This window comes from Hakea prostrata, chromosome 1, assembly GCF_041222555.1.
Source record: "Hakea prostrata isolate BN-2017 chromosome 1, UWA_Hpros_2, whole genome shotgun sequence".
Classification (NCBI taxonomy): Eukaryota; Viridiplantae; Streptophyta; class Magnoliopsida; order Proteales; family Proteaceae; genus Hakea; species Hakea prostrata.
Window position 1 is genome coordinate 9,524,942 of NC_142600.1, and position 26,466 is coordinate 9,551,407.

Genomic DNA, 26,466 nt, shown 5'->3' on the forward strand with positions numbered 1-26,466 from the left:
CAGAAAAAGCTTATCAGCAGTGAGCACAAGAGGTTGGAGGTGGGAAATGTAATTGAAAAATTCATGAATAATGAACTCATATTTTTACGCGAACGAAATAAAACTAGGGTTTACATTTACCTTCTTATCTTTTTTCGTATGAATACCAATACTGAGAAAACTGAGAGTCATACGCGAATGAGAAAAATCCTCAACAAGCCACGGAGTGATAATAGGCCAATTGATTAAGCTTGAACTCGATAACACCACATTTGCTAGATTGTATGCCACTTAGTTGACCGATGTAGAAACAAAAGAAAAGAAAAAAAGAAGAGGTTTACATTTACCTTCGAGATTTTAGATTTTAAAGTCCGAAGATAGAATCGATTAGAGAGGTAGGCCTGATTCAGTTCAACTATATATATATAAGCTATCTTTGTGGTACAATTAAATCGATTTAAGAATGAAAAATCAACCAATGAATCAAACTAATTCATAATAGATTATGAAGAAAATGATAAAGGATTCACGTATTTTTAGAAACCTTCGTGTCCAACAGTGTAAAAGCGTGCTCCACTATCACCAAGTTGTACATAGGCTCTTAAATGATATTATTTACTAAGAAACAGTATATTATGTTAAAATGACAAAAAATCATATAAGAAATATATACAAATCTCCAAAATATTGTGGACTTTAATTTTCATCCATTAAACTTTTACCATTACACATATCACCTTTTTTTTCCCAATATAATTGTCATTCTTATTAGTCCGTAGATACCTAATAAGTGATCAAACTAAAATTTAATAAGGCTTCTTACCCCCCCCCAAAAAAAACAAAAAAGAAGGCTTTTCCATTTTCCAGCTTCCATTAAAATGTCTACAAGACTGAAACTCCTTTAAAGTGGTAAACAGAAACCGCTCACCAAAAAACACGAAAAATGGTTAACAGAAACCCAGATTGATCAATAAGGTTAGTGATCACTGACATGCCTTAATCTCACCAACAGCTTTCTCCACAGTATACCGAAGATACATATAAGGCATTCCAACCAAGACCAAGGTGGTTGGTTGGAACTTGAAAGTATCCCTCGGTACGATATTAAGAAGTTGAAGTTGAAAAAAAGGGAAAAAAGTACCCCCAAAGAAAAAAAAGGAAAAAAGAAAAGAAAAGAGAAACGGAAGAAAACCCTAAAATAAAATATGAAAACAATGCAATGTACAAATTCTCAACATATAATTTTTACAGATTACATCTAGTGGTTTGTTGTAACTGGCTACGAGATGACAAGTGAGAAGAAGAACAAAAGTAATCAAGCATAAAATCACCAAGGAGGGAGGAAAATAAATCACTCAACCGACAGACTTCCATACTGCCATGGATTGAACTCAATAGAACTGACATCGACCTCATCAGTGTCATCCGAGCTACTGATGGCAGCACGATGTGCCATATACTTTCCATTGAATTGGTACACTTCCAGGTTACCCCAGGGTGTTGGAGCAATTTCATCAGTAAAGTCAAACCATCTTGGAGTAAATTGATGACCTTTGGCCTCCCGACTTCTCTTTTCAGCTCTCTGCCTCTCCTCTAGACTGGAAAATAGATAGTTCATTACAAAAGAGACTTTATCAAGCTAAATGTGAAAAGAAACACACAAACGGCTATTTGTCGCTCTTCTTTAAGAAGATAACATTTAACCAACCCCAATTGAATAAAATTTCATGCAGGAGTGCTAATGTCCAGAAACCATGAAAACCATCACCCATAAAACCCAACCCTGACTGATAGAGACTGGATCCATTTCTTCATACTGAAGCAAAAACTTGATTATGGAACCAATTCTTCATTCCCAATCAGTGGTTGAACCCAAGTTGGTAAAAATGCAACTCACAAGATAGAATTCGGTGGTGCATAGGTTAGGAGATTGCTCCATAGCAAATTCTGTAAATCAGTAACCAACCTTCTGCAATTTCACCCTACTAAGAATTTAAAGTGAGATTCCCATCTTAAATAACAATTGTACTAGATATCTATTGATCACCCAAATTTCCAGAGGCAAGGCCCAGAGGTCAATAACATGTCATACCCAGAACAGAAGTGCTAGCACACAGTAGCCATTTTATGCAAGGACCAACAAATTGAAACACACGGCTGGAAATGCAATCCATCAATATCTTAATGCATTATTGTCCACTTCATTTCATCTATTTCACACAGAAAGAATAACAATGTCCACAAAATCACCGAGTAAAATGCCTAGGACAATTATAATTCTAAATGATTTGCCCTGACAATTAGTGTGATACATGAGCCAATGAAGATGCTTTTCACATTCTACGATCCTGATCCAGATATCTACTATTCATGTCAATATCTCGAGGTTACTTCTATGATGCATGCAAGACGAACAAGACAGGACACAAATGCTGCAGTACTTTTAAGACCGGAGAGATCTAACGAGAGAAATTATTCTGGGCAAGGTTCACATGAACACGGTGGTGGAAACCAAAAATAAGTTAGGGATCTCCCAGGAGAAATGGCTACCCTACAAGTAGAGATTCAGGTGGTCGATGCAGGCAGTGAGATCCAATGGCAACTGACTGGAGAGAGCATTGAAACAGAGGCTAAGTGTGCAGAAGTGACTGAGGTTGCCAAATATACTGCTGATTTCCCCAGTAAGTGCAGAATCAGGGAGGTGAATGATGGTAACACTGTTTACGGATTGTAAAATTTTATTAAGGGTAAAACGGCAAACTCACAAGAATATAAGGGCAGTTTAGGGATTATAAAATAAGATACTCGTGACTTGACGGAAAATACTAATAGAGTGTGCTGTTGTGCAATTTCAAGTGACATTTTGGGCCATCTATTCAAATTTGGCATAATTCTGGGTTTCTATGCTAATAGTCATATATCTTGGTGCATCCCTGAAGCTTTCCCCTTTTTTGAGTGGAACTTGGAGACCTGTTTGTTGCTTGGGTAAATTCTATGGCATTGGCTTCTCTATGAACACCCCACCTCTTTGATATTGTAGGGAACCCTTGTTGCCTGTCTTGTGGTCGGCGATCCTGTTTGCTGTAATGTGCCTACAACTTGTGGTTTCCCCAGAAACTGTCAGTGCTGAGGTTGGAAATTCAATCCTCCAGCACGTCAACTGGCACTGAGAGCTCTGGTGTCAAGCACCCTGTTTTTTCTATCCCCATTATAGCAGCTGCAGCAGCTGGCAACCATGCATACTAGCTTTGATTGTTACATTTTTACAAGTCTTGTTAATTTTCCATGGATGTTTGTTCTACTGTTTTTCACTGTGGTGATGCATTACTGTTTTACTACTTCACCCTCTGCCTGTAGATTTTTTCTATCCTCTTGGTTCTTGATGTACTGATTTTTTTGCTGTCTTTGTTTCCTACCCATTTTTCTGATATTTTTTAATCCATGTTTATTTATATTGTTGCTTGACTTGCTTCTCCACTTGTCAATATGTACACCAACATACCTTCGAATTTCAACAAGGTAATCACCTCTGTTTCTAAGAGTTTAACTGTGTTTAACCCTCTCTCATTCAGACTTCCAGAAATGCGGTTTAGAAGATCCCGTAATTCCCATGTCCTGTTCCTATTTTCCTTACTAAAAGGGTTCTAAACATCAATATATTTACATAGTTGCTTTGTCCCCTAGATTTGTCACCTGTGGGCCCATAGTAATTAAAAAATTAGGACTTTGGAACCCTAGGTTGCTTTACACACACATGCACAGAGAGAGTGAGAGAGACCAACCTGCTCTTTTCAGCACCAGCTTTTGACATGTCTCCCTTCTCAAGTGCATATCTATCCGGACGCAGACGAGAATCAGATGCCAATAACTTTTTGGGTGCAGTGTCAAAGCTGTTTATTTTATGTGCAAAATACGTGTACTGGAACTTGTCGTTTGGTGGAACATCAGCCACCTTCCATACCTATCAAGCAATGCCAACAGAATAACAAGAAATTAGAAAAACTTAAGAGAAGGGGGGGTTAATTTTTACACAAACAAAGATAGAACCCTGAAATGACAGCAAACTTCTTATATTGGAAGGTTTTCTTTGCGGGGGTGGGGGGTTGGAATGAAAGGGAAGAGGGGCAGGAATACCCCATTCTAGATTCTAGATTCTCTCCTGTCTCTTGCCTCTTTTCTTCAAACTTCACTAAAGCACCAATACACTGTTTAGTTTCACCATAACAGTTTGAACCTAGTCTTCATCCCCCCACCCCCCACCCCACCCCCAAAAAAAAGAAAAGCCCACACACCGCATCCCAAAAATATAAAATGAAAAAGTAAAACACCAAGGTATAAAAGTATCCTGAGAGTTCCCTCTAAATTTATCATTTCCAATAAATTTCACAGAAGCCAGAAGGAAAAAAAATGATCATCAAAATCCATGTTTCACCCCAGAAACTGAAAGAAAAAAGCTCAACTCATACTGTCAGATGCCTTTTTTTGGGTTAGGGGAGAGGGGGGGGTCGAGAATGTCACAAAAGGTTGCAACGGGAACACAAACTTGAACATATGCAGGTTTAGTATTCTAATCTACAGTTGATTTTATTATGGTGTAAAACTAGCAATCACAAACCAACTGAAGTTAGAAAGTTTCACCTCTTTAAGTTCAGTGCCTGGGAGTGGCTCGCCTTCCATGTCACAAGGTTGATAACTCATTGTTTCATTCCATTTCCCAGTCATTAATATTTTAGGTTCCTCAGCAGCATTATATACATATCCATCAACTTCATATCGACCAGCCCTACAACCAATTACCAGTTCTAATAAGAAACAATGGGGAAAATTATAAGGGAGGGAGTAGTGGTCTATGATGGTTAACTGTGAAAAGAAAAGGAAAAAATACTAGATGATATCAAATCAAAAGATTTAACTAAGCACACAAACTGATGTGCAATTAAGCCATATTTCACTATCAATCATCAGTGGAAATATCAAATACACCAACATATATCTGTAATAATTAATGTGAGACGAGGGCAACAAAACACCACCTGGAACTCAAAATATGCTACGTTATATAGGAATGAGAAAAAGAGAATAAGGAAGGATGTGTATGAAGGATATGCTCCACTATCCATAGATACGTACCATGTAATTACTTCTAGCTGCATTAAAAAACATCAAATATATCACAGAAGGTAGTGACAGAGGCATACCCAAACCAGCCACATGGTTGAAAATATAGCACAACTTTATCCCCAGTCGTCATGTTTGACAAGATCATTTCTCCAGGAGAATCAACCCAGGTGCGCCCAAATATGAGGTTGTTAACTTTAGTGGGAGGAGGTACTAAATCAAGGACTACACCATCTCTTTTGAGGGTCACGCGTGTCCTGCTCACCATATAATACAAATACATATGTAAACAATTGGCATCCCTATGTGTTAAAGACTTTAAGTAATTCAAACATAATAAATAGGGAGTAGAGGGCCACAGTTGTCCAGGTGTCACTGATCTAGGCCCCCTCCAATTTATAGTCTAGATGCTGTGGCAACTATGGCCAGGAGGAGCCTACCGATAGCAACAAAAATGTGTGAAAGATCACTTGGAATTTAAGACAAGCATGTCAAGTAGGGAAATGCAAAGCCTAATAAAGAGCACTAACAGTAAAACAGAAATCTTTTTAAAATAAAATAATAATAAAGTAAAACTCCGCAGGAAATTCGGAACATTAATATCTTGAACTCAATATGGGTTCTGTCTCACCAGAACCAAATGCACTCCACCAATTGAGCAGATCGTGGCAAATAAAGGATAAGTAGAATATCAAGACCGGGCAAAAAGGGAAAAAAGAAAAGAAAGAGGGGGTGTTAGAAAACATCAAATTGATTCCATTAAACCAAAGCAGTTAAGCTTGAATAGATCATCCCGATGTTTAATCTTTCAGTCTTTAAAAACAGACCTAAAAGGCAACTGAAAACCACCAACTTAAACATGGCTGTACAACAGGTTTCTTCCCACTCAAGCTACACAAGAATTTAAAATCAACAAGTATAAAATATGTCCTGTGAATGCATTTATTTATTCATCTTCCTTCCCCCCCCCCCCCCAAAGGGGACTGGTGAAGAGGGGGCTGCAATAAGTTAATGAAGCACATAACTTGAGAAAATTCCAAAAAAACACTTTTTTCTCCTCAAAGGGGGTGGGGGTTGGGTGGGAAGAAGATACTCAGCTCACCTTCCAAGAGGATAGACATCAACTGAATTCCCCAAAAATTTGGTCTTAAGTTTGGATGTGACATCATAAGTAAAATGTTCATTTTCTGCATGACCGGCACTCATTGGAGGGTGATGGCTCACCTGAAAAGAAATTATAAAACATTACACCATCAAGAACCAAGAAAACATGTTAAATGTTTTCAACAAGGCCACACATGAATGTTAAAGCCCCAGGGAAGAGGACAAGCCATTGGCATACATGAGCTTTAGCAAAACAAAAAAACATGTATGAGAAAGTGTCAAAAGCAAGAAGTCACAACTAAGACAAATGTAAAGAAAATATTGGTCAAATAACTCACCTGCTCTGAAATGAAAGTGATCCCACCATGATTAGCCATTTCATAAGTCTCACCAAGTATAGGATTAAAAGGTTTCCAGGTTCGTTGATACGCAAAGTAGACAGATATTGCCCATGATGCTGAAAAGCAAAACCATGAGTTCCCATATATAAAATCTATACATGTACAAACACTTCAATGCATGTGAGACTTACAAGCATAAACCAACCGCATGTAGGGATCCTCACATTCATCAGCTAGATCCAACAAATGGGAGTACTCCATTAACTGTAACCACCAAAATCGTTAGTCATATTATTCTACGAGCAAAAACACAGCATCAACTGTATTGCATGTGAAATTGAAAATAGGAAATTATACTCACCTCTGCCATTTTCTGAAGCATTGTCATTGGCTCAAAAATTATGACTGGAAGTGTTACCATTGACGTAACATCTGAACCGATGTATTTGTGCATCATCTTCCAGTAACCGTCTCTATCCTACAGGAGTACAAGAATCAGAAACATATATAAACATGGAAAACTGCAGAAGGTACTACAAACTCACAAAGGCTTCAACAAGTACATCTATAAACCTTTGTTTCCACATGCTGAATAAAGCAGAAGGGAAAAGATAGCGAGCAGGTATAAACTTCTCGTTGCACACAAATGCACTGGGGTTGGTGTTACTCAATGAGAAAATGTAGCTGCAGATCCCTAGTTTACCAACTAGGCAACTACTCATGAAATCAGGCATACATATGCATGCCTGTCCGAGAGAGAGAGAGATTTATATTTATTTCCTCCAGTATAACCAGGCTATTGTGGAGCCTAAGGTGATATTCATTGCATCTGTTGAGTTCCTTGATTAGATTGCTGATAAGGTTATAATCCTTTACACACAAAGGAGCTCTAACAAAGCCTCTCTTTAATTGCAAGACATACTACAGCCAGCCTATCCTCATATCCCCAATTAGTCGAATATGGTGTTGTTATTTTTGAGACGTCTAGATGCCTTACAGGCATGCTAAATCCTAACAATCCAATGTTGTCAGCCGAACCAAATCAGCAGCCATAAACAAGCCATTCTTGGGGTTTCACCAACTATCAACACTACTCAATGGAATGGACTCAGGCATGCATGGTAACATGCCAGATGGTGTGTTCCTGTATCCCCACAGATCCAACCTCAACAACAACAACAACAACAACAAGCCTTTTCCCAACTAAATGGAGTTGGCATATCCCCATAGATCCAGCCTGCACCCATCTAATCCACGCAGTTTCCTACCGAGAGCATGCACAAATCATCGAGTTGATTGGTCGAGTTTTTTCTTTAAAATAACCAAAAGCTTCTATTTCTTAACTTCCATAAGCAAACCCAAAACCTCCTGCTCATAAATGAGTTAGGCTGAACAACCCCTCCATTCAATAATCAGGTCCTCAGTGAGCAAATAGCCTTACCCAACTACAACTCGCCAACCACCACAAAGCATCTAAGGTAGCTTGCACTAGTTCTACTAAAGCCAATTCAACTTTGAACAAGAAGCTAGGATATAATTGAAATGTCAATGTTACTGGTCCACCAGATTACATGCTAGAGCCTACTTCTATAGAGAACCCATAGAATGTAGGAGGAAACAAATTTACAAGCTAAATCAGCATCACAAATAGCCTACATGGAATCCAAAGGATGTAGGAGGAAACAAGAACTAATCTATAAACAGAGAAGCATGGTGAGAAAAATGAATGATTGGAAAAGAGGAAATAAGAAAAAATAAAGCACCTCCTGCTTCCATCTTCCTCTCTGTGCTTCCTCCTCTGCATCTTCTGCAGTACCCTCTGGATTTATAACTTCCAGTCCTTCATAACCAAGCATTCTGGAGGAGGAGGGGGGAAAAACACCATGTCTTGTTTATGGACTAAAATTTGAAAAATTTAAACAATAAAATCATCATATGAAAAGCAGTCAAAAACAAATGAATAATGTGATAAAAGTTCTCTGGATTAATAAAGATTTGTAATAAGTAGAAACAAAGCTTAATTAATAAAGATTTGTAATAAGTGCAAATGATGGATTAGAGGACTGAGTATCATTAAATAAGTATTCAGCTGACAACGATTAATGTCTTGTAATAGTTAAGCTGGCGTGAATAAATTTCACGCCATCAAAGAAAAGAAAGAATAAAGTAGTAAATAATGAAAGGCGAGCTATTCCACGCGCCAATAATCAAACCTTCTATAGAATCCTTGGTGCAAGTTTGGAATGAGGACATCATAGGTTACCTCATTAGCTAGAACTTTTATCACATTATTCCTAGTTTTCTCTCTGGATTCATGTAACCAAACAGGCCCTTAAGTAATTTTAACTCAACATTGGACAAGAATATATTAATCACCGCCTTTAGGCTTCCAGATAAGACAAGCCAACTCCTCAACATCAAAAACCATTTTTTCACCGTCTCACTCTGCAACATAAAATAGGACAAATGGAAAATCCAATCGCAAATTAGTTTGAAACAAGACAGTAGAGAGAGAAAACTGGATGGGAGAAGAGAAACATTTATCTGGTTAAACAAACATGTTCCTTCTCCGTCCAGGGAAGTGAAAAGTATCATTTTGTAGGACGTAATAGTTATAATTATTTTTAAAAATATTCTTTAAATATTGGCTAGAAAATAACGGGTTCCAGTGAAATAGACAACTCAGAACTTACGAAAGTAAAAATAAAAAAAGCTATCTTGTTTAATTGAGCAACAAATTAGAGTTTATAATACCAAAAATAAAGAATTATAATGTCATGACAATCCCACAGCAATCAGAAGTTATCTACATCCAACTCTTATAATTTTGCTTCGGATCAGCATCATTAATGGCGCTGAACCGTTAAGCGTTGATTTTGGCCACGACAAAATCTCGACGAGACAGCCGAGATCTCGAGCCGATGGCCAAAGTTGTATTGCTTAACTGTTCGGCGCCATTAATGCACTGAACCAAAGCAAAATCATCAGAACTGAATGCCTAATGCACTGCCTCGATCTGACAAACCGTCTTCTTGACAGTGTTAATAAGAAAATTTAGGGGGAATCACAGAGTTATGAATATTGATTACCTGCCAATAAAAATTTATTAGTTAGCTCTCAAACAGAGCGTTTCACAATACTGTTGAGGTCTCTCAATTTGACCATGTCAAAAGTATTTACAGTGGATCTAATGGTTGGTTTAATACCACAAGATAATTCCAAACCATAAATAACGACGTAAAAGACTGTCTTCTCGAAATTTACAACTTTTTCGAGAAAACATAAAACTTCTTCAATTCAATACCCAAAACTAGCTTCCTTCTCTATCTATCTCTCTTTTGAAGATAATGATCTATAATTTGACCAGTTCCCGCACCATTCGATAAACCAGCATACAACCACTGGAAAAGGAAACACAGAATACTTGGCAATTGAAGAGCAGCATCACAATTGAACCAGATATTCAGTTCATAGAGCGAGATTAACCAAAGACGAAATAATCAATACATAATAAGGGCTTTCAAGTCGAAATGAAAATTACACGATTAACATATAAACATGTATGGAGATAAAGACTAAAAAGACTAAATCGAGAGACGTCAAAGTACCCATTAACAGATTTGTGCATCGCGTTCCCAAAATTGGACAAGCTAGAAGCGATGGACGAGAAAAAGCCACCGCCTTGCTTCTGATCCTTAGAAGCCATCTTAGAAACCTAGTTTGATTTCTCTCTCAGGTCGAGAAGATCTAGCAACAACCAAATGATCTAGAACCGACCAAAAGAAGAAGTGTAATACCCAGGATGCGATTTTCCTCTACCAGATCTCCTATCTTTTGGGCTTCTCTCGATCAATGATTTCACAATTTGAAACCAAGAGTTTCAACTTGGATTCCAAGTCCAGGCGGCTCAAGAGAGACGTACACCGCGCAAGCTTTTAAAGCAACATGGAATAAAGCGAGTAGGGAAGAAATTTCAGAAAACAGCGTGGACCAGAGGTGGAACTGCTCGACAGTAGTGCGTTGAAGAGATACAAGATCTGATATTTTTCTACGAATAAAAGCTAACGTGTTTTTCTTCTTTTTAGTTCCCTTTTAGGGTTTTAAAATGGTTTTATCATCTCCTTAATTCTTTATTTTGTTTAACTGTTTAGGAGTTTTACGTCTCGCTTTTGAAATCAACGAAACATGCAAAATGACGTGAATACCCCCGTGGAAACCGAAAACAATTTGAAAGGACGAGATTCACTCCCCAAAGGAATATGCATTATTAAGGATAAGATCGTCTATACGGTAGTTTTCTTCCAGCTCAGAAGGAAGGAACGTAATCGCAAAGCGGAAAGCCCGAGTCGATTGAATTTGGATCCGTTCCAGACGCGTGTGGGTTATCATCTACCGATCTACGACGGTGTGGGTGTCCAACGTGGACTGGAGTCACTGGATTGTTAAAATAATCAAAACCGACACCCTGGGCCTCTCGTTACAGCTGAGTTGGATAAAGGAGTGAGTGTTTTTCACATTATTCCAAACTCTTTTAAGTCTCTTTAGTATATCAGTAAACTCAACTCACACCAGGTGTTTTCCCTTAAAAAAAAAAAAACAATTGTTTGTGAAAGCATAAACATTTTTTGGGCATTTCATAAAAAAATATTTTATAAATAAAAATGCTACCAACAAAGGTTTTAGAAAATATTTTTAATACGTCAAATTCCATGAGTATTTTTTTACTTAAATCTAGTCTATGCACAATTTGCTTGGAGAAACTAACTCAACAATAAATAGTTATATGGTTGTTGCATAAAACTATTTATTGGGGCAAAAAATTTTGCAACATTTATATAAAAGAGACTCTTGTGCAAGTAAAAGTACAAAATTATTTTTTTTTTTTTTTTTTCATTTCTCTTGCATATCTTTAGGAAAATATAGGCTCAAGATATCCTCTTTCCACAGTTAATTATTACACCTCATCCATTAGGCCCCACGCGGGGGAAAGCCCGTAAACCAAAAACACCAGAAGGAGGGACAAAAAAAGGGTAGAAACAACGCGGCGCGGGTAAAAAGGAGGGTGGTCCCCCGGCCGGGGGGTAGGGGGGGGGGGGCACGGGGGCGTATCCCAATTTATTATAATTAGCAAAATATAGCCCGCTAGTTCCAATTCTTATTATAACTTTTATATATCTTTTCCTCTCGATTTTATTTATTTACATCATAATTCATTCTATTATAATGAATGTAGCTATAGAGCTAATCGCTCTATATACTGTGATGTTGGTAGACCCTGGCTTTAAAGTAATGTTATATTGTTTAATAACAAGCCTTTAATTATCTATTTTTTATGTATTTTATAGATAATTCATGTGAGAAAAGTAGTACCTATCTATGTTCTCAAATCTTGATATTTGACTGTTTGAGTCTATTTCTCACTTTTCATATTCAATTTTCATCAAAGCCTTTATGCCATTAAACTAAGTCAAACCCATGAAAGTTGTTGCGCCAAAGAAGCCTTTAGAAATGTAGTGTTTTTTTTGGGGAATTAGTTAAAACAAAATTATTATTATTATTATTATTATTATTATTTGGATTATTCATACGTGTTGTTCAACACAGCTAGAACTTTTGTGTTAAATGGTGACCCAAGTGTTAAAATTGAAAACTTTTATATCCATCAAGTTTTTAGTATTTTTGTTGCTTTGAAGGAAAGGTTTGAATAGTATATGGTTGCTTTTATTTTTAAGAATCTTAGTGGGCTTGTCCATTCCTTAGCTAGGAAGGCACTCACCTTAGTTGGAAGGGTTGAATGGCCACATTCCACCCCGTTGACTGTAAACTTGTGCTCCTTTCGTTAGGCATTTTTGCCCCAACTGAATAGAATTTGTTTCTTTTAAGAAAATAAAAAGGGTCATTAGTATTCATTTACCTCTCGAATTTTGACAAAATAACATTAATCATCATGTCAAAGATACTTGTAAAGAAAATTAAAATTTGAAAAGGAGATAAAGTAAGCAATAAGTAAAAAACTTTTGTCAAAATCAGACGGGAAATCAACCTCTACCAAATTTGTTGAATTACCCTATTTATGTGTCCAAACATCTAGTCCATTTGAGAATCCAACCACTAGATGCCTTGCCCATAGTACCCAGAAACTAACTTTCGATAGTTGGTACCACAAACAAGGCACCCAGCAGGGGGACGCAAAAGATCTAGATCCCATATTACCAACCTATTTAAGCTAGCACATGTGTATGCATCATTCATTTTTCCTTCACTAATAATACAAGGATATGCATTTAATCGCTTATTCACTTTACACCTTGCCCAATTGTTATCATATGATACGCTCTCCAATGGAATCCAATCATTTAAGGGTAAATAAGATACTTTATGCCTCCAAGCTAATCATACAAATTTTGAAGCCAACGGCTGAATGGGCAGCTGTGCTCTCATCTTAATTTTAATTTAACGAAGAGAGCACCGAATATATTCCCACGTACGTATTGGCAATTGGCATGGGCGCACAAAAGAAGAAGTTTCGATTTTTTGAGATCTCAACGGCCATGCACTTCGTCCTTTGAAGTCCACCATTTCTGTTCAAAATGGGTCAATCTGTTTCCGTTTTTGAAGCAACTCCATATTGGTTTTGGAAATGATGATTTGCCTTTCAGTTGCGATTCGTTTATTTTTCTTCTGCAAATCTCAATTCCCAATGAATTAATTATACATCCACCTCAAAAATGATTTCACAGCGTTTTCTTCCACATCCGTTGATATACTCACATATCGAACTCGGCTTGGAGAATGAGTAATGAATTATGAGTTATCGCCGGACGCGCTTCCGTGAAAAGATGGATAAATCAAGCAGTGTCGTTGGAAAATGTCGTAATCATCTCTGGTGGTGTATCATCTCATCCATTTCTTTATGGTTGTTATTGTTTTACTTCCATTCTTCTTCTCTGGTGAGTAGCAAAGATGTCGTTCGATCGTTACAAAAAGAGTATTCTATTGCCGTGCCAAACCAATCATCTAAGAACGGAGAGGAAACCTTTACAGGAAACGAGTATTATATTGCCGTACCAAGTTATTCAACGCATAACAGAGATGAATCCGTTTTAAGAGATGGAATGAAGGTGCCGGAGGATCAAAGGAAAAATCCAGTTCCAGGCGATGACGAAAACAAGCCCTCCAAGAATGAAATCATCACCTCCGAGGAACAAGAACCTTCCGAAGAAGCTAGATCGAAACCCTCCTCCGGTGATGAAGAAAAAGGAATTTCCGATCAGGTTGAACTGGGAACAGAGGAGGCAGAAATGGTCGAACCAGTTAAGCGAGCCAGGTCGAAGCCCAGATCAGTTAACCGGAAACCGGATGCAGAGAAGCGGCGGTCTAAACCGAAATCAGATGAGTGTTCAGGTAAGTACATTTATATTCATCCTCTGCCACCCCGGTTCAACGAAGATTTGCTGAAGGACTGCCGGAGAATCAACATGTGGATGGACATGTGCCGGTACGTCACCACTATGGGTTTGGGCCCACCTATTGGGAGCTCCAGAGGAGTCTTCTCCAAAACGGGCTGGTACGCTACGAACCAATTCGTATTGGACATCCTCATCCACAACAGAATGAAGGAATACAAGTGCTTAACCAGTAACTCTTCCATGGCTTCAGCCATTTTCGTCCCTTTCTATGCAGGTTTCGATGTGTCTCGTCACCTCTGGGGGTATAACACATCAGTAAGAGATGCGAATTCTCTTGCCCTTATCAAATGGCTCACTGCAACACCTGAATGGAAGGTTTTAGGGGGAAGAGATCACTTCCTAGTTGCTGGAAGAATCACTTGGGATTTCAGGAGGTTAACAGATGATGATTCAGATTGGGGAAACAATCTCATGTTATTGAATGAATCTAGGAACATGACAATGTTAACTATCGAATCGAGCCCGTGGAACAAAAATGATTTCGCAATTCCTTATCCTACTTACTTCCACCCTTCCAGAGATGACGAGGTCTTCCGATGGCAGAACAGAATGAGGAGGACTAGGAAGCGTTACCTTTTTTCTTTCGCAGGCGGCTCGCGTCCTAACCTTACGACATCTATTAGAGGTCAGATCATGGATCAATGCCAAGCCTCAGGGAAGAACTGTAAGATGTTGGAATGCACCCCCAAATCCAACAACAAATGTGAGAATCCAAGTACTGTCATGAAGTTATTCCAAAGCTCTAATTTCTGTTTGCAGCCTCCAGGGGACTCTTATACTCGTAGGTCGGCTTTCGATTCGATACTGGCTGGGTGTATACCGGTGTTCTTCCATCCGGGTTCTGCGTATGTTCAGTATCTATGGCACCTCCCTAAGAATTTTACTTCATATTCTGTGCTTATATCAGAGGATGAAATAAGGAAAGGGAAGGTTAACATAGAGAGGAAACTAACTAGGATTCCGCGTGAGAAAGTCAGAGCAATGAGAGAGCAAGTGATAAGGTTGATTCCAAGAGTGATATATGCAGATCCGAGATCTAGATTGAAGACTATAGAAGATGCATTTGACTTAACCATTCAAGGAGTGTTCAAGAGGGTTGACAGAGCGAGGAAAGCTATTAGAGATGGAGTGGATCCTGATGCGGGTTACAGAGAAACAAACAGTTGGAAGTATAATTTCTTTGGCACAGAGGCAGAAACTGAATGGGATCCTTTATTTTATAGACCAAAAAGATCAATCTCTTAGTAGGAACTATCAGAAGGAAAACAGAGAAGAAACAAAATAATCAGTGTAGTTGTAGACTGGCAAGCTTCTTCACCCATTCATTACGTCTTGTGTTATAAATAGACTAGTTTTAACAGTTCTCCGATCCCTTTGTTTTCCTGTTATGATCAAGGGGGAAATTATTAAGTTTCTAGCATACGTCATTCAGTGATGAATCAAGTTTTCCTTTTAGCTTCCCATTTCTCTCTTCATTCGTTGGCATTTGCCCTGTAATTGCACCGTCTGAAGGGTGAATATCATCGTTAACAATCATTTCTCTTGTCGGAATTATAAATTCCCTTCTTCATTCCTATCAGAGAGTAAAATCGCATGGTTGAAGAACACACACTGGGTCTTTAACTTCGAAAATACCATGAGGATCCAGTTTCTTCACTTTGGGCCAGGTAGCAAGGTACCATCAGTTGGCCAACAAGGAGGGTGGTTTCAATTTTAAAATCCTGAATACCAGACGAAAACTAATCATGTACTAGGGTCCGGAGCTCATCAATGGACGAATATGATACAACAATTATTACTCATTTATGAAGACGAATAGTTCAGTAGCTCATTGAAACATTGATTTAAAGCAAAAAAGAAGACCAAAAACCATGCAGCCAGTAACGAGACTTTTTTGGTATCATTCTCACCTACAAGGCGTTATCTTTTTTTGGTTTGGTAAACCAAGGTGTTATCAAGCTATAGCTAAGCAACACTTACACTACCAAAAGCAAACTCGGGATTAAAAAAAAAAAAAGGCAGGCTAGAAAGCACGCCGGTGAATCTGACCATCCTAGATTCCACGGCTCATGTATGCTAACGTCACTGGATCAGGAACAAGCTGCTCAATTGCACAATTACAGGCACTGATGCACACAAGTGTTGAGACTTCATCTCCTCTCTTCCTCAGGAATTAACTAATGCAGGCTCACCTAACTGACTAAATGAGAAAGGAAAATCCAGTAGGAAGGCATTTTTGCCATATCAGTGTAAACTGTAATCAGAAATGTGCTAAGCTGTATACTAGAGTCCACGCAAGCTGCAAGGTAGACAAAAAGTATAAGTTGCTGGTACTTTCACAAGTTCAAATATCTGGAATACGATGTATCAGAACAGCGACTATACATACTAGAAACAGAGTAATTGATGCAAAAAGTCCTTCCTGAAGGAGGGCTCCATGACCTCCAAAATCCTCCTCGTCAACTTTCAGTATTAAGGAGTAGTACCCATAAATAATTCCTGAGGATATCAGCAGAAATCTGAAAGAGAAAAAAACCCAGAATAAGAGTTGCTCGTGTCTCAAGTAGGACAATTGTAAAGTTGCATGAGCTGCACATTAGGAAAACAAAGTACTATATATCACGTGCTTTGCATGTCATCTTAAGTAGCACAATTGTGAAGTTGCATGAGTGGCACATTAGGAAAACAAAGTACTATACATCACGTGCTTTGCATGCATTTCATTGTGATGGGAAATATTTACCTCCATCTCCGGGTGTGTTAGATTTTTGGAGTGAGAGAGGTAGGTACAATCTCCATAGGACAGAGAAGAGGTACGAAAAAATTCAGTATGCCCGTATCTTCTAACTTGAAACCTAAAAATGTTTGGGCTTAACAAATCCCAAAATTACAGACCTAGGATGCAACTTAAAGCATCACCTGTGCATAAGCCCAACCCAGCTTCCAATATCTTTTCCCCAAAAATGTTGAAGTCCTAGTTAAATGCATGATTATTCCAGCTGTGCAAAAGAATTGCACGCTGCCATATACTGAATAAGTGAAGTTTTCACGACGAATGGTAGGGTACAATGGTTGCCATACGCTGGAACAGGTTTAAGTGAATCATTAACTCTTTCTTTCAAATAATCCTCAGAAGGCACCTCTCTCGAAGTTAACTACCCACACCAGCAAAATCAATGGTCTGCTGCCCATAAAATAAAACATATCAAATCCTCATGACATATCATAATCTAACAATGAAGTGAAAATGAAAACCATAGACAAGAAATACTGAAATTCTTTAGCCACTACAAAACTCATAAGCTAATGTTTCATCATACCCACTGATTGACATGTAACACATTTACAGTTCATCATGCTACCATCTCTTCCTTTCTGAAAGTGTACCTGAGGCAAAAACTATATGAATGAGAAAGCAAACAGAATTCCCGTCATAACCCCCTCTCCACATCTATCAAAACATCTTACTCAGCCTCTTTGAATGCTTGAAAAAACAAAACCATGCAATGTTTCCTCCAACTCCCTCGGTAAAAGTTCCTTTTGAGTTGGAAACCAAATTAATTTCTCAATTGACAAAGGCGACTTGTTTGGCACCAAACTGTGAAATTTGGAGACAGGTTGATGGCTTCCCCATTCCAAACAGCTTTGCGCAAATTCTCTTCCAACATTACACACAGAATCCTCAAAAAGAAATCTCTTGGAGAACCATTATCCTCTAGTGGCATGAGTCTCATGACTAGAGTCCAGACCACCTTCTCTTTGGATCTTGTGATCCTTCCAATACTTTCCATTCAAAGAGGCTCTTGTTTATTCTTCAATACCAAGCAAAACTAGTAAAATTGCAGAGTCGAATCAAAACCAGTAGTCAACTAATCCTAAAACTCCTTCAGCCAATCAAACACTTCAATGACAATTGAAAATTAACAAGTATGACTCTCGAGTCTCTTACTACAACTCAAGTAACTAATATGTTCATCTTCCTACTAACTCATTGGACAACAACGATACAGATTATAAAACCCTTCCGAAGGTTTATTTCCACTAATAAGCCCAATACTGTGTTTTATGTACATCACTCCCGAGAATCAATCTCCAACTGCCGGGGGGGAATGTTTCCAGATTCACTTGACTTGGCACAATGATTTCTCAATAGGCGCTCCAGTTATGTCTATTGTTACAAATAGCTCGTTGGGGGGGTTCCTGCTGGGTTTTAACAGAAATTACGGAGAGAGAAAAAACTAAAAATTGAATAAGGCCCAACATAGAAATAAAAGGAATAACTCTGATTGATTCCGAAAAGAGAAACAGCAAGAAGAAGGAAGAGCATTAGTATATCATATCACAGAATTATTATCTTCTATAAAGTAAACAATTCAACTTAACAAAAAGAATTCAAAGTTAGTTTTTTTTCGACGGTGAATGACTAAGATCATAATATGGTTTGCCCTAGTAAATAGTTCACATCTCCAATCAACTTGGGCATCATCAATTTGTGTTTATGATGCAATTCTGGGGTTAGAAAGCTATGGCCTCACCGAAAAGATTTAGCCCATTTACAAGAGCGTAGGGACAGGAAGGTAACTATTATCTTCTATAAAGTAAACAATTCAACTTAACAAAAAGAATCCAAAGTTAGTTTCAAACGGTGAATGACGAAGATCATAATATGGTTTGCCCTAGTAAATAGTTCACATCTCCAATCAACTTGGGCATCATCAATTTGTGTTTATGATGCAATTATGGGGTTAGAAAGCTATGGCCTCACCAAAAAGATTTAGCTCATTTATATGAGGGTAAGGACAGGAAGGTAACTAGCATTTATTAAAAAGTGATAAACTTGGAATGAAATTTAAAGGACAAGAAGGAAAAAGAGGGGCGGGGACAGGAAAATTGGCAAACTGAGAAAGGATACAGAATCCCCCATGATCGAAGTTGTCGTCAACCTCTTGACTGAGAATAGGGAGGTAAACCAGCAGAGTTCAGGATATCCAACTCTGTCATGCTTGTATGGTTTCGTCTGACCCCCCCCCCTTTTTTTCCTTTTTGGGTGGTCAAACAGGGTCAGAGACCTAAAAAGAAAAACTACATCATACCAGTGGAACAATCAGCTAAATCCACCCTTAGGGTCTTCTCTTACCTCCAAAGAAGGATCCGCTTAGAACTTCATAGAGTTAACCGACCCAGCTATGCCTTTGACATCCAATCAGCAGCATGATTGGCCTCCCTGCCAATATGACAAAACGGAACAAGTACACTGGACCTGGCTAAGGCTATAATCTCCTCAACAAGCCTTGCAAACCTTGCATCCTCTAACCTCGATCTAGAAGAGAGATGGCTTCTTTGATAGTACTCCAAAGTACCGCATAGGCCTTCTTTCCTTACTTTATAGAAGATAATATTTCTAGTTGATCTTTGGGAGTACTACTGTTGGATTTAGCAGGCCTTGGTTCCCAAAGGGCTTTATGTGAGGCCATACCTTGAGCCAGACCCAAAATATGCATGTTTTTCTTCACTATTTCTCTTAGTGTCATAGTAGGCCCAGATCCTTCAATCTGAAACAAAACACTTCCTTGTAGAGGTGAATCTCAAGGTCTCTGTTGAAGAAGATCGTGCTGCCTGACTCCCTTGATGATTCTTTTGTATAGGGCTACCTTGACTCAGATTAGTCTGCTAAATCTATACACTAATCCTTCACACTAATCCTTCATACGTACTCTTGAGTATCTATTGCTCAGCATTTCTGCACCAATCATCTTATAAATCCATTACAACGACACAACATCATAGCCCAAGGAAATAGGCCAATAGGCCACCCCGTTAGGATCTTTTGGCATTTTTCCCCTTTCTAAATTTCCTTCTCTTCAATAGTTTAAACTGTATAACCAAATGAAGAGATCCATTTCTGGTCAGATATTTCCAAAAATTTCAAGGGCATGGAATAGGAACAGTAGGGGGAAAACAAATCTGACTAACCAACCATAATCAAACCTGTTGTACAGACAGAAGATGCTTGACACCACAAAACCATCATCTGTTCATTTAAGTACAAAAACTTATCCTTAAAGTGTATCAAGATTTTTTCCATACCTGCAAGATGAGGTCAATATCCAACTACCCAAAAAATATGCACGGATTCATCTGGTTCACTATCAAAGTTCTCCTTCTTCATAAGAGGTTAATAAAATAGAATTAAAAGAAACTGTCTTATTTTGAAGTTCTACACCCACCATAAATGGTCATTTGTTTATGTATCCAGAAAACAATATCCCGGAACAGAAACCCTGGTACCCAGAAGTAATAGTTTCAATGGCCAACAAAAATCTAAGATCCAACATGCTTCCCTCTAAATAGTAATAGCCATTAAGCCTAATCCAATAAATTTGTGGAAGAAAACTAAGACATTATTGACACATAATATTGCAAAACTCACATTGAGGACATAATACACGAGAACTAATGAACTTTACATACTAGAACCAAATCAGATCCACATTATTAGATGTTGCCAAAGTAAAACAACTTATACAAGTTAATGGAGATATCTGTGAAATCCTGAGATAATTTTGAAGGCAACGGCAAGTATACAAAATTTGAAAAGAGCCATATTCAATAAATTAATGTTGCTAAATCAGGATCTGTATATTGGAACTTACACGACAATCCAAATGGCTCCAACGAAAGGGACAGCACCCCAGAGTAATCCACATACAAGGGCAATAACTTGCCGAATCCAATGTAAAACATCGCCCAATTGATCCTGCAGAAAATATCATCGACATGCACTAACGTAAGAACATGCCGGCAATAGCCAAAAACAATAGCTAATCTGAAGGCGATCCCACAGCAACTTCGAAGACATTGGATTCATTTAGAAGAAAAACTGCAAAGCACTGACATACACTCATGTGATAAAACTGAAGAAGAAAAATGAAGAACTGTTTCAGTTGACTTTATTAGAAGTAACACTGACATACACTCCAGTAATAAAAGCACTGAACTAGCAAATCACTGAAAAAATAGCTCTCGACGACATCTCCCAATACCCGATATACAATAAATTAGACATGAACACAACATATAAGCGCCTAAATACAGTGCGAACAAAAGCATTCGTTGCCTTTACCCCTAAAAAAAAAAAAAAGAGTCCAATTAAAAGAAACAAAACAATACCTTGTCCCACGAAGCTTCGGGATCTAACAACTTGGAGAATTTAAACGGAGAGACACGACTGTTTGCCAGTTTTCCTTCTTTCATACTGGGAATAAAGGAACCTACTAGAAATTTTCGCAGTAAACTTGACCGAAAAGAAATCCCTTTGGATCTTGCGATTTAGTTTTTGGATCAACTGCTCTTTCTTTTCACGACAGACAGAAGTTGGAAGGAAAATTACATGTTAGGGTTTGGAAACAGAAGCAGAAAGAGATCAAAAGAATTGACGAAGGGACCATTGTTAGATCATCAGCCAAAACAATGCATGAAGCACCACTGTCTGCGATACAATTAAAATAAAAGAATATAACACCAATAAAAATTCGCTTCGCTGGTGGATCTGGATTCCGGAAATTGACAGCAAGGAGCAGAGAGAGTTTTCCTTTTCGAAATTTCTCTCTCTCTCTCTCTCTCTGTGTGGCCAACTCCAGGTATGAAGAATGCACGTGACGAGTTTAACACAATGTTGAAGCGAATGGGTTGGAAGTTGGAAGTTGGAACTGCGGGAGCACGGAATTATCCTCTCCAGATTCCAAAAGACTTAAATATCGCTTCCTGTGAGTTCAGGTTGGATAATTATGACCGTCTGATGAGGATTTAAGGTCAGCGATCCTTTACCCTACTCGCCTATAACAAGCAGAGCCCAGGAGATGGAAGCTAATAGGTCTCACCTCGTGCATACGGTTATTACGGTGACGACCTCAAAGCTTGAATTGATGGCTGAAAGTGGGTCCAGAATGAGGCAGTAATCTAGTGAGTTTGGCCCTATTACCCAGTCAGTTATTTAACCAAAGGTTTTTTTTTATTTTGATGTAAAGACGATTTTTATATATCGGGATATTACATATGTATGACGATTTTTTGAACCTATGACCTCTCAATCGATAAGTCAAGTTCTTAACCAACGTTTTTTTCTTTATCTTTCTATATTTTCTAATTTTGTAGCCTTTTGATTGACTTACATGTGTTGAATTCTTAGCTTATGCATCCCAGTTACTATATATATATTAATCTTCTATTATGCAATTAATTTACTTTCAATAAAAAAAAAATTTACCACTTTGATTTGTTGTTACCATACATTTAGAAATGTGCACCCATTGAGGGGGCGCATTAGGATGGAAATATCCTTTGAGGGTAAAGAAGACCCACATTGTGAGGAAGGGACATTGAGTGATGCTTGGTTACTCTCTTTTTTTTTTAGACAATTAAAAAAATCATTAATTAAAAGCAGTCAAAGACAAAGTCTTTGAAAATAACAAATAAGGAAAAATAACAAAGCTAGGTGGAATACCCCACCAATGTCTAAACAATTTACAAAGCTCAGCTCCCCATGTTAAAAGGTCTATAAAGTTATTTCTATTTATAATTATGTAAGCAAATCTAACATATGTAAAGTCCAACACCATTATTTTAATTTCATAAATAAAGCTTAAGAACCTTTAGTCTATGGAGGTATTAAAATCTTGAATAGCCGATTTGAAGTCCAAGCTAAGATGCACCTTTAAAATTCCAAAACATTTTGTCAATTGGAGATCACTCCTAATTGCCTCGAATTCCATCATTGCAACTATTGAGCCTTCATTTCCAACACAGTGGAGTGTCACAAATGCTTTGGTTACTGGTAATTAGATATGGAAGTTTTAATAGTGATGTTTTGATTGGCATACCTTACAATTTCAGCCTTGTTTTTTAATTATTCCCGCACCCCACCCCCGCCGCTCCACTTTTTTTTCTTAAGGTGAAGCAGCTCCGTTTTGTTTGGCCGCAACGTAGTAGTAAGAGATTATATATATTTTTTTTAATTGTTTTATATGTTTGTTATAATCTATCATTGAAATTTTGAAATCAAATTCAATTGAAACCCTTTCTAAAGATGTCATTTAGTTTTGAAATTGAAAATCTTTTAACTTGTAATGTTTAGCAATGTCTTTAGTGAATATGCCGTGGATGTGAGGTTAATATGTAAATTTACCTTCTCAAATAGCACGTCACATCGGTTTACTTTTGCTTGTACCAAATATGACCAGACATCATATAAAATTTGAATAGGAGTATATATTATCTTTTCAAGGTTTTGAAGTGGACTTCATCCAAGGGTTCTTGCTATTGTTGCAATTAGGATTTTATATTCTCTTTCTCCCCATTTTCCTTGTATGATGTAATCTTATGATATAGGTTATATTTACCTGGAAATTTTTTGTTGTATAAGTACGAGATTCATCATGTTCATTTGTTATTGGACAATATTTTTAGATTTCAGTTATGGAGCTCTAGAGATTTAAACATAGTTTTAGCCGTGATCATATGTGTTGTATTCAATTTTATCTTTTTGTATGGTTTAATGTAACACTACCTTCCTTCACCAAGGCCTAACATTGGACAACAAAACTTAATGTTAAAAGTATAATTCGCTTATCCATAACTACAACAACTTAAACCTTTGAGCATTTGAACTTGATAGAGGCCCCGTCTAATGGCAAGAAACTCGTCGTATTACAATATTTATATCATATGAACCCTAAAAAACCGCACAAATCTCTCTTCCCCATGATCACGAGCTATGATTCCATGACCTTCTCATCATCACAAACTAACAAGGATTTATTGCAATCCAACACCACTGGTACACTTTGGAAATTCAATGTACCACCTTATGCGAGCTATCCATGCATTTATAAATCACTGCATGTTTCTCTCGTGCTAAATCACATAAACTACAACATAGAAATTTAGGCATTTGATTGAATAAGTAATCAACACTTGGTTGAAGTGTTGCATCGCTCAACTAATTTCATCCTCCCACGACAAGAAAGTAAAACCAATTAGTTTTGGTGGTCATTATCAATTACCTACTCTAGAAAAAATATATAAAAAATAATAATAATTAATGGATAGAGACTATAAATAACTATATCCAAGTATTTGTGACTAAAAAAATTAGTTGGTGAACTACTCACTTCCCCCTACTCCCCCTCCATTGGTCATCATCATTAGTAGGAGTGTTCCAAAATCATAAAGGTCATCTAGATAAAAAATGGCTTTGGCCCACCTTCTATGGAGTTAGATTATTTAGAGAATGTTTCTTACCTCTCTAATGGTTGGAAGTTAGTAAATAACATCAGTTTGTTGATACTTGATAGGAAATGTAAAGATAAAGATAGATCACTTACACATAAATACACAGTGTTGCTCCATCTGATATGAAAAGTTAATTGCTATTAAAGATTTTTTATTTTTAATATTTTTAATAAGTGATTTTTTATATATTTGGGTTCGGAGTATTATACAGTCTTATCAATTGACTAACATTATATATGTATATATATTTACTAATACAACAACAACAACAACAACAATAAGCCTTGTCCCAACTAAATGGGGTCGGCTACATGGATTCTTGCCCTCCAATCATTTCTGTTCGAGGCCATGCTAGATACAAGGCCTAAGCTATACATATCCTTTCTCACCACTTCTCCTAAGGTTATCTTAGGTCTACCCCCCCCCCCCCCCGTCCCCCCAAAAAGGAATACAACCACCCCCCCACGCACAGGACACAGGTCCCCCCCGTGAACGTGGCGTGCCACCTCAAACGACTTTCCAAGCACACATGGGAGCAACCCAGACCAACTCTAATATACGCACACCACCTAGCCACCATCCATCAGCATCCTCATCCCTACACTAAGTTTATCTATATGATTCAACACCCCAACACTCCACCATACACATAGCGGTCGAACAACGGTCCATAAAATTCCTTTAAGCTTAATGAATACGCCGATCACATAAAACCCGACGCACCCTCACTTCATCCACCCTATTTAATCTTTGGGAAACCTCATCTTCTAAACACCTCTTTACTTATAATTGAACCAGGTACCTAAAACAATCACTCGAGGAATCTCTATCGCAAGACACCACCTCATCATCCCCGATCATGACTAAAGTTACAAACTAAATATCGCTTGATCTACTAAGTTTAAAGCCTGATCCAAAGCTAATCTCCATGATTCTAATTGGTATAATCCCACTTGGGTCTCATCAATCAACACAATATCACCCAAAAAGCATACACCAGGGGACCCATCTTGAATGTCTTTGGTTAATTCATCCATACCAAGCAAATAGATATGGGCTAAAGTTGACCCTGATGAGCCCAACCGATCGGGAATTCATACTGTCCCCCCACGCTCTAACACTAGTCACCGAACCACATACATATCTTAACTATATCTATATATTTACTTCAACACTTCTCTCTAGTACTTGCCAAATTAACGCCTAGGGACTCTATCATAAGCTTTCTAGGTCAATAAATACCATATGAATATTTTCCTACATCTCTATACCTTTCCATAAGTCTCCTAATTAAGTAAATAGCCTCCGGTAGATCTTCCCGCATAAACCCAAATTGGTCCCGAATCGTAGTTAAGATCCAAACGGTCAAATTCTCTCCCATAATTTCATCGTATGCATCAATTTAATGCCTCTATAGTTATTACAACTTGAATATCTCCTTTATTTTGTAAATTGGAACCACAACACTTCTCCTCCAACACCGGCATTTCCCTGCCATAATCTTATTAAACAACTTAGTCAACCAAACTAGTCCATGGGTTCCTAAGCTCTTCCATACTCAATTGGGATTCATCAGGACCTTGTGTCTCGAGTTTCATCCTCCTAAAGCTACGGACACGAAATTCACGATATAAGTTCGACATTGGTGCCTTGGTGAAAAGTGTAATCGCAAACATAAGTGCTTGAAGAATGCTCATTTAGTAAACTAGAGAAATAGGCCCATCTCTAATACCTCCTCACAAACTAAAACTTTACCATCTCCATTTAATACATCTAACATGGTCAAGACTCTACTCTTCCTATCCCTCATCTTAGCTATCTTATAAATAAATCCCCTCCGTGCCCAACTTATTGATAACTCCATACCCTTCCGCCCCCAATCTAGCCGTTCTACCAACCTATACCTTAAGATCCTCAACATCCTTAGTTCTGCCATGCTTAAAACTAGCTATCCTAATGGCAGCTGAACCTCACTATCCCACCACCACGCTCTCTATAAGAATGGATCTTCCTTGATTCACCTAGAAATCAGCCACCCAATACACATAGCCATCTCATTCCACATTGCATGTATCCCTTAAAATCCCATCTTGTTTGACTACTTCATAACGAAGGATTAGAGTACTCCTTCAAATCCACCATCTATCCGGGATAGTTTCCGACCT

General features: G+C 37.9%; 3 protein-coding genes across 3 annotated transcripts; 1 reads left to right on the plus strand and 2 right to left on the minus strand.

Moving 5' to 3' along the window:
• Positions 1 to 884: 884 nt before the first annotated feature.
• Positions 885 to 10,621, minus strand: LOC149027298 (oxysterol-binding protein-related protein 3A-like). The gene is made up of 10 exons (XM_089161353.1): positions 10,151 to 10,621; positions 8,306 to 8,399; positions 6,904 to 7,020; positions 6,734 to 6,806; positions 6,540 to 6,658; positions 6,200 to 6,321; positions 5,178 to 5,354; positions 4,618 to 4,762; positions 3,762 to 3,940; positions 885 to 1,577 (listed from the first exon to the last, which is right to left on the minus strand). The coding sequence occupies exons 1-10, from the start codon at positions 10,246 to 10,248 to the stop codon at positions 1,331 to 1,333; spliced, it is 1,371 nt and encodes a 456-aa protein (XP_089017479.1). The 5' UTR covers positions 10,249 to 10,621; the 3' UTR covers positions 885 to 1,330.
• A 2,757-nt stretch (positions 10,622 to 13,378) lies between these two features.
• Positions 13,379 to 15,422, plus strand: LOC149027299 (xyloglucan galactosyltransferase KATAMARI1 homolog). Its single transcript, XM_089161364.1, has one exon. It carries the CDS (start codon positions 13,382 to 13,384, stop codon positions 15,254 to 15,256), a length of 1,875 nt encoding a protein of 624 aa, XP_089017490.1. The 5' UTR covers positions 13,379 to 13,381; the 3' UTR covers positions 15,257 to 15,422.
• LOC149027300 (uncharacterized) lies at positions 15,412 to 21,719 on the minus strand. Its single transcript, XM_089161375.1, has 4 exons — positions 21,182 to 21,719; positions 20,665 to 20,768; positions 16,401 to 16,530; positions 15,412 to 16,310 (listed from the first exon to the last, which is right to left on the minus strand). The coding sequence occupies exons 1-4, from the start codon at positions 21,263 to 21,265 to the stop codon at positions 16,272 to 16,274; spliced, it is 357 nt and encodes a 118-aa protein (XP_089017501.1). The 5' UTR covers positions 21,266 to 21,719; the 3' UTR covers positions 15,412 to 16,271.
• Positions 21,720 to 26,466: the final 4,747 nt, after the last annotated feature.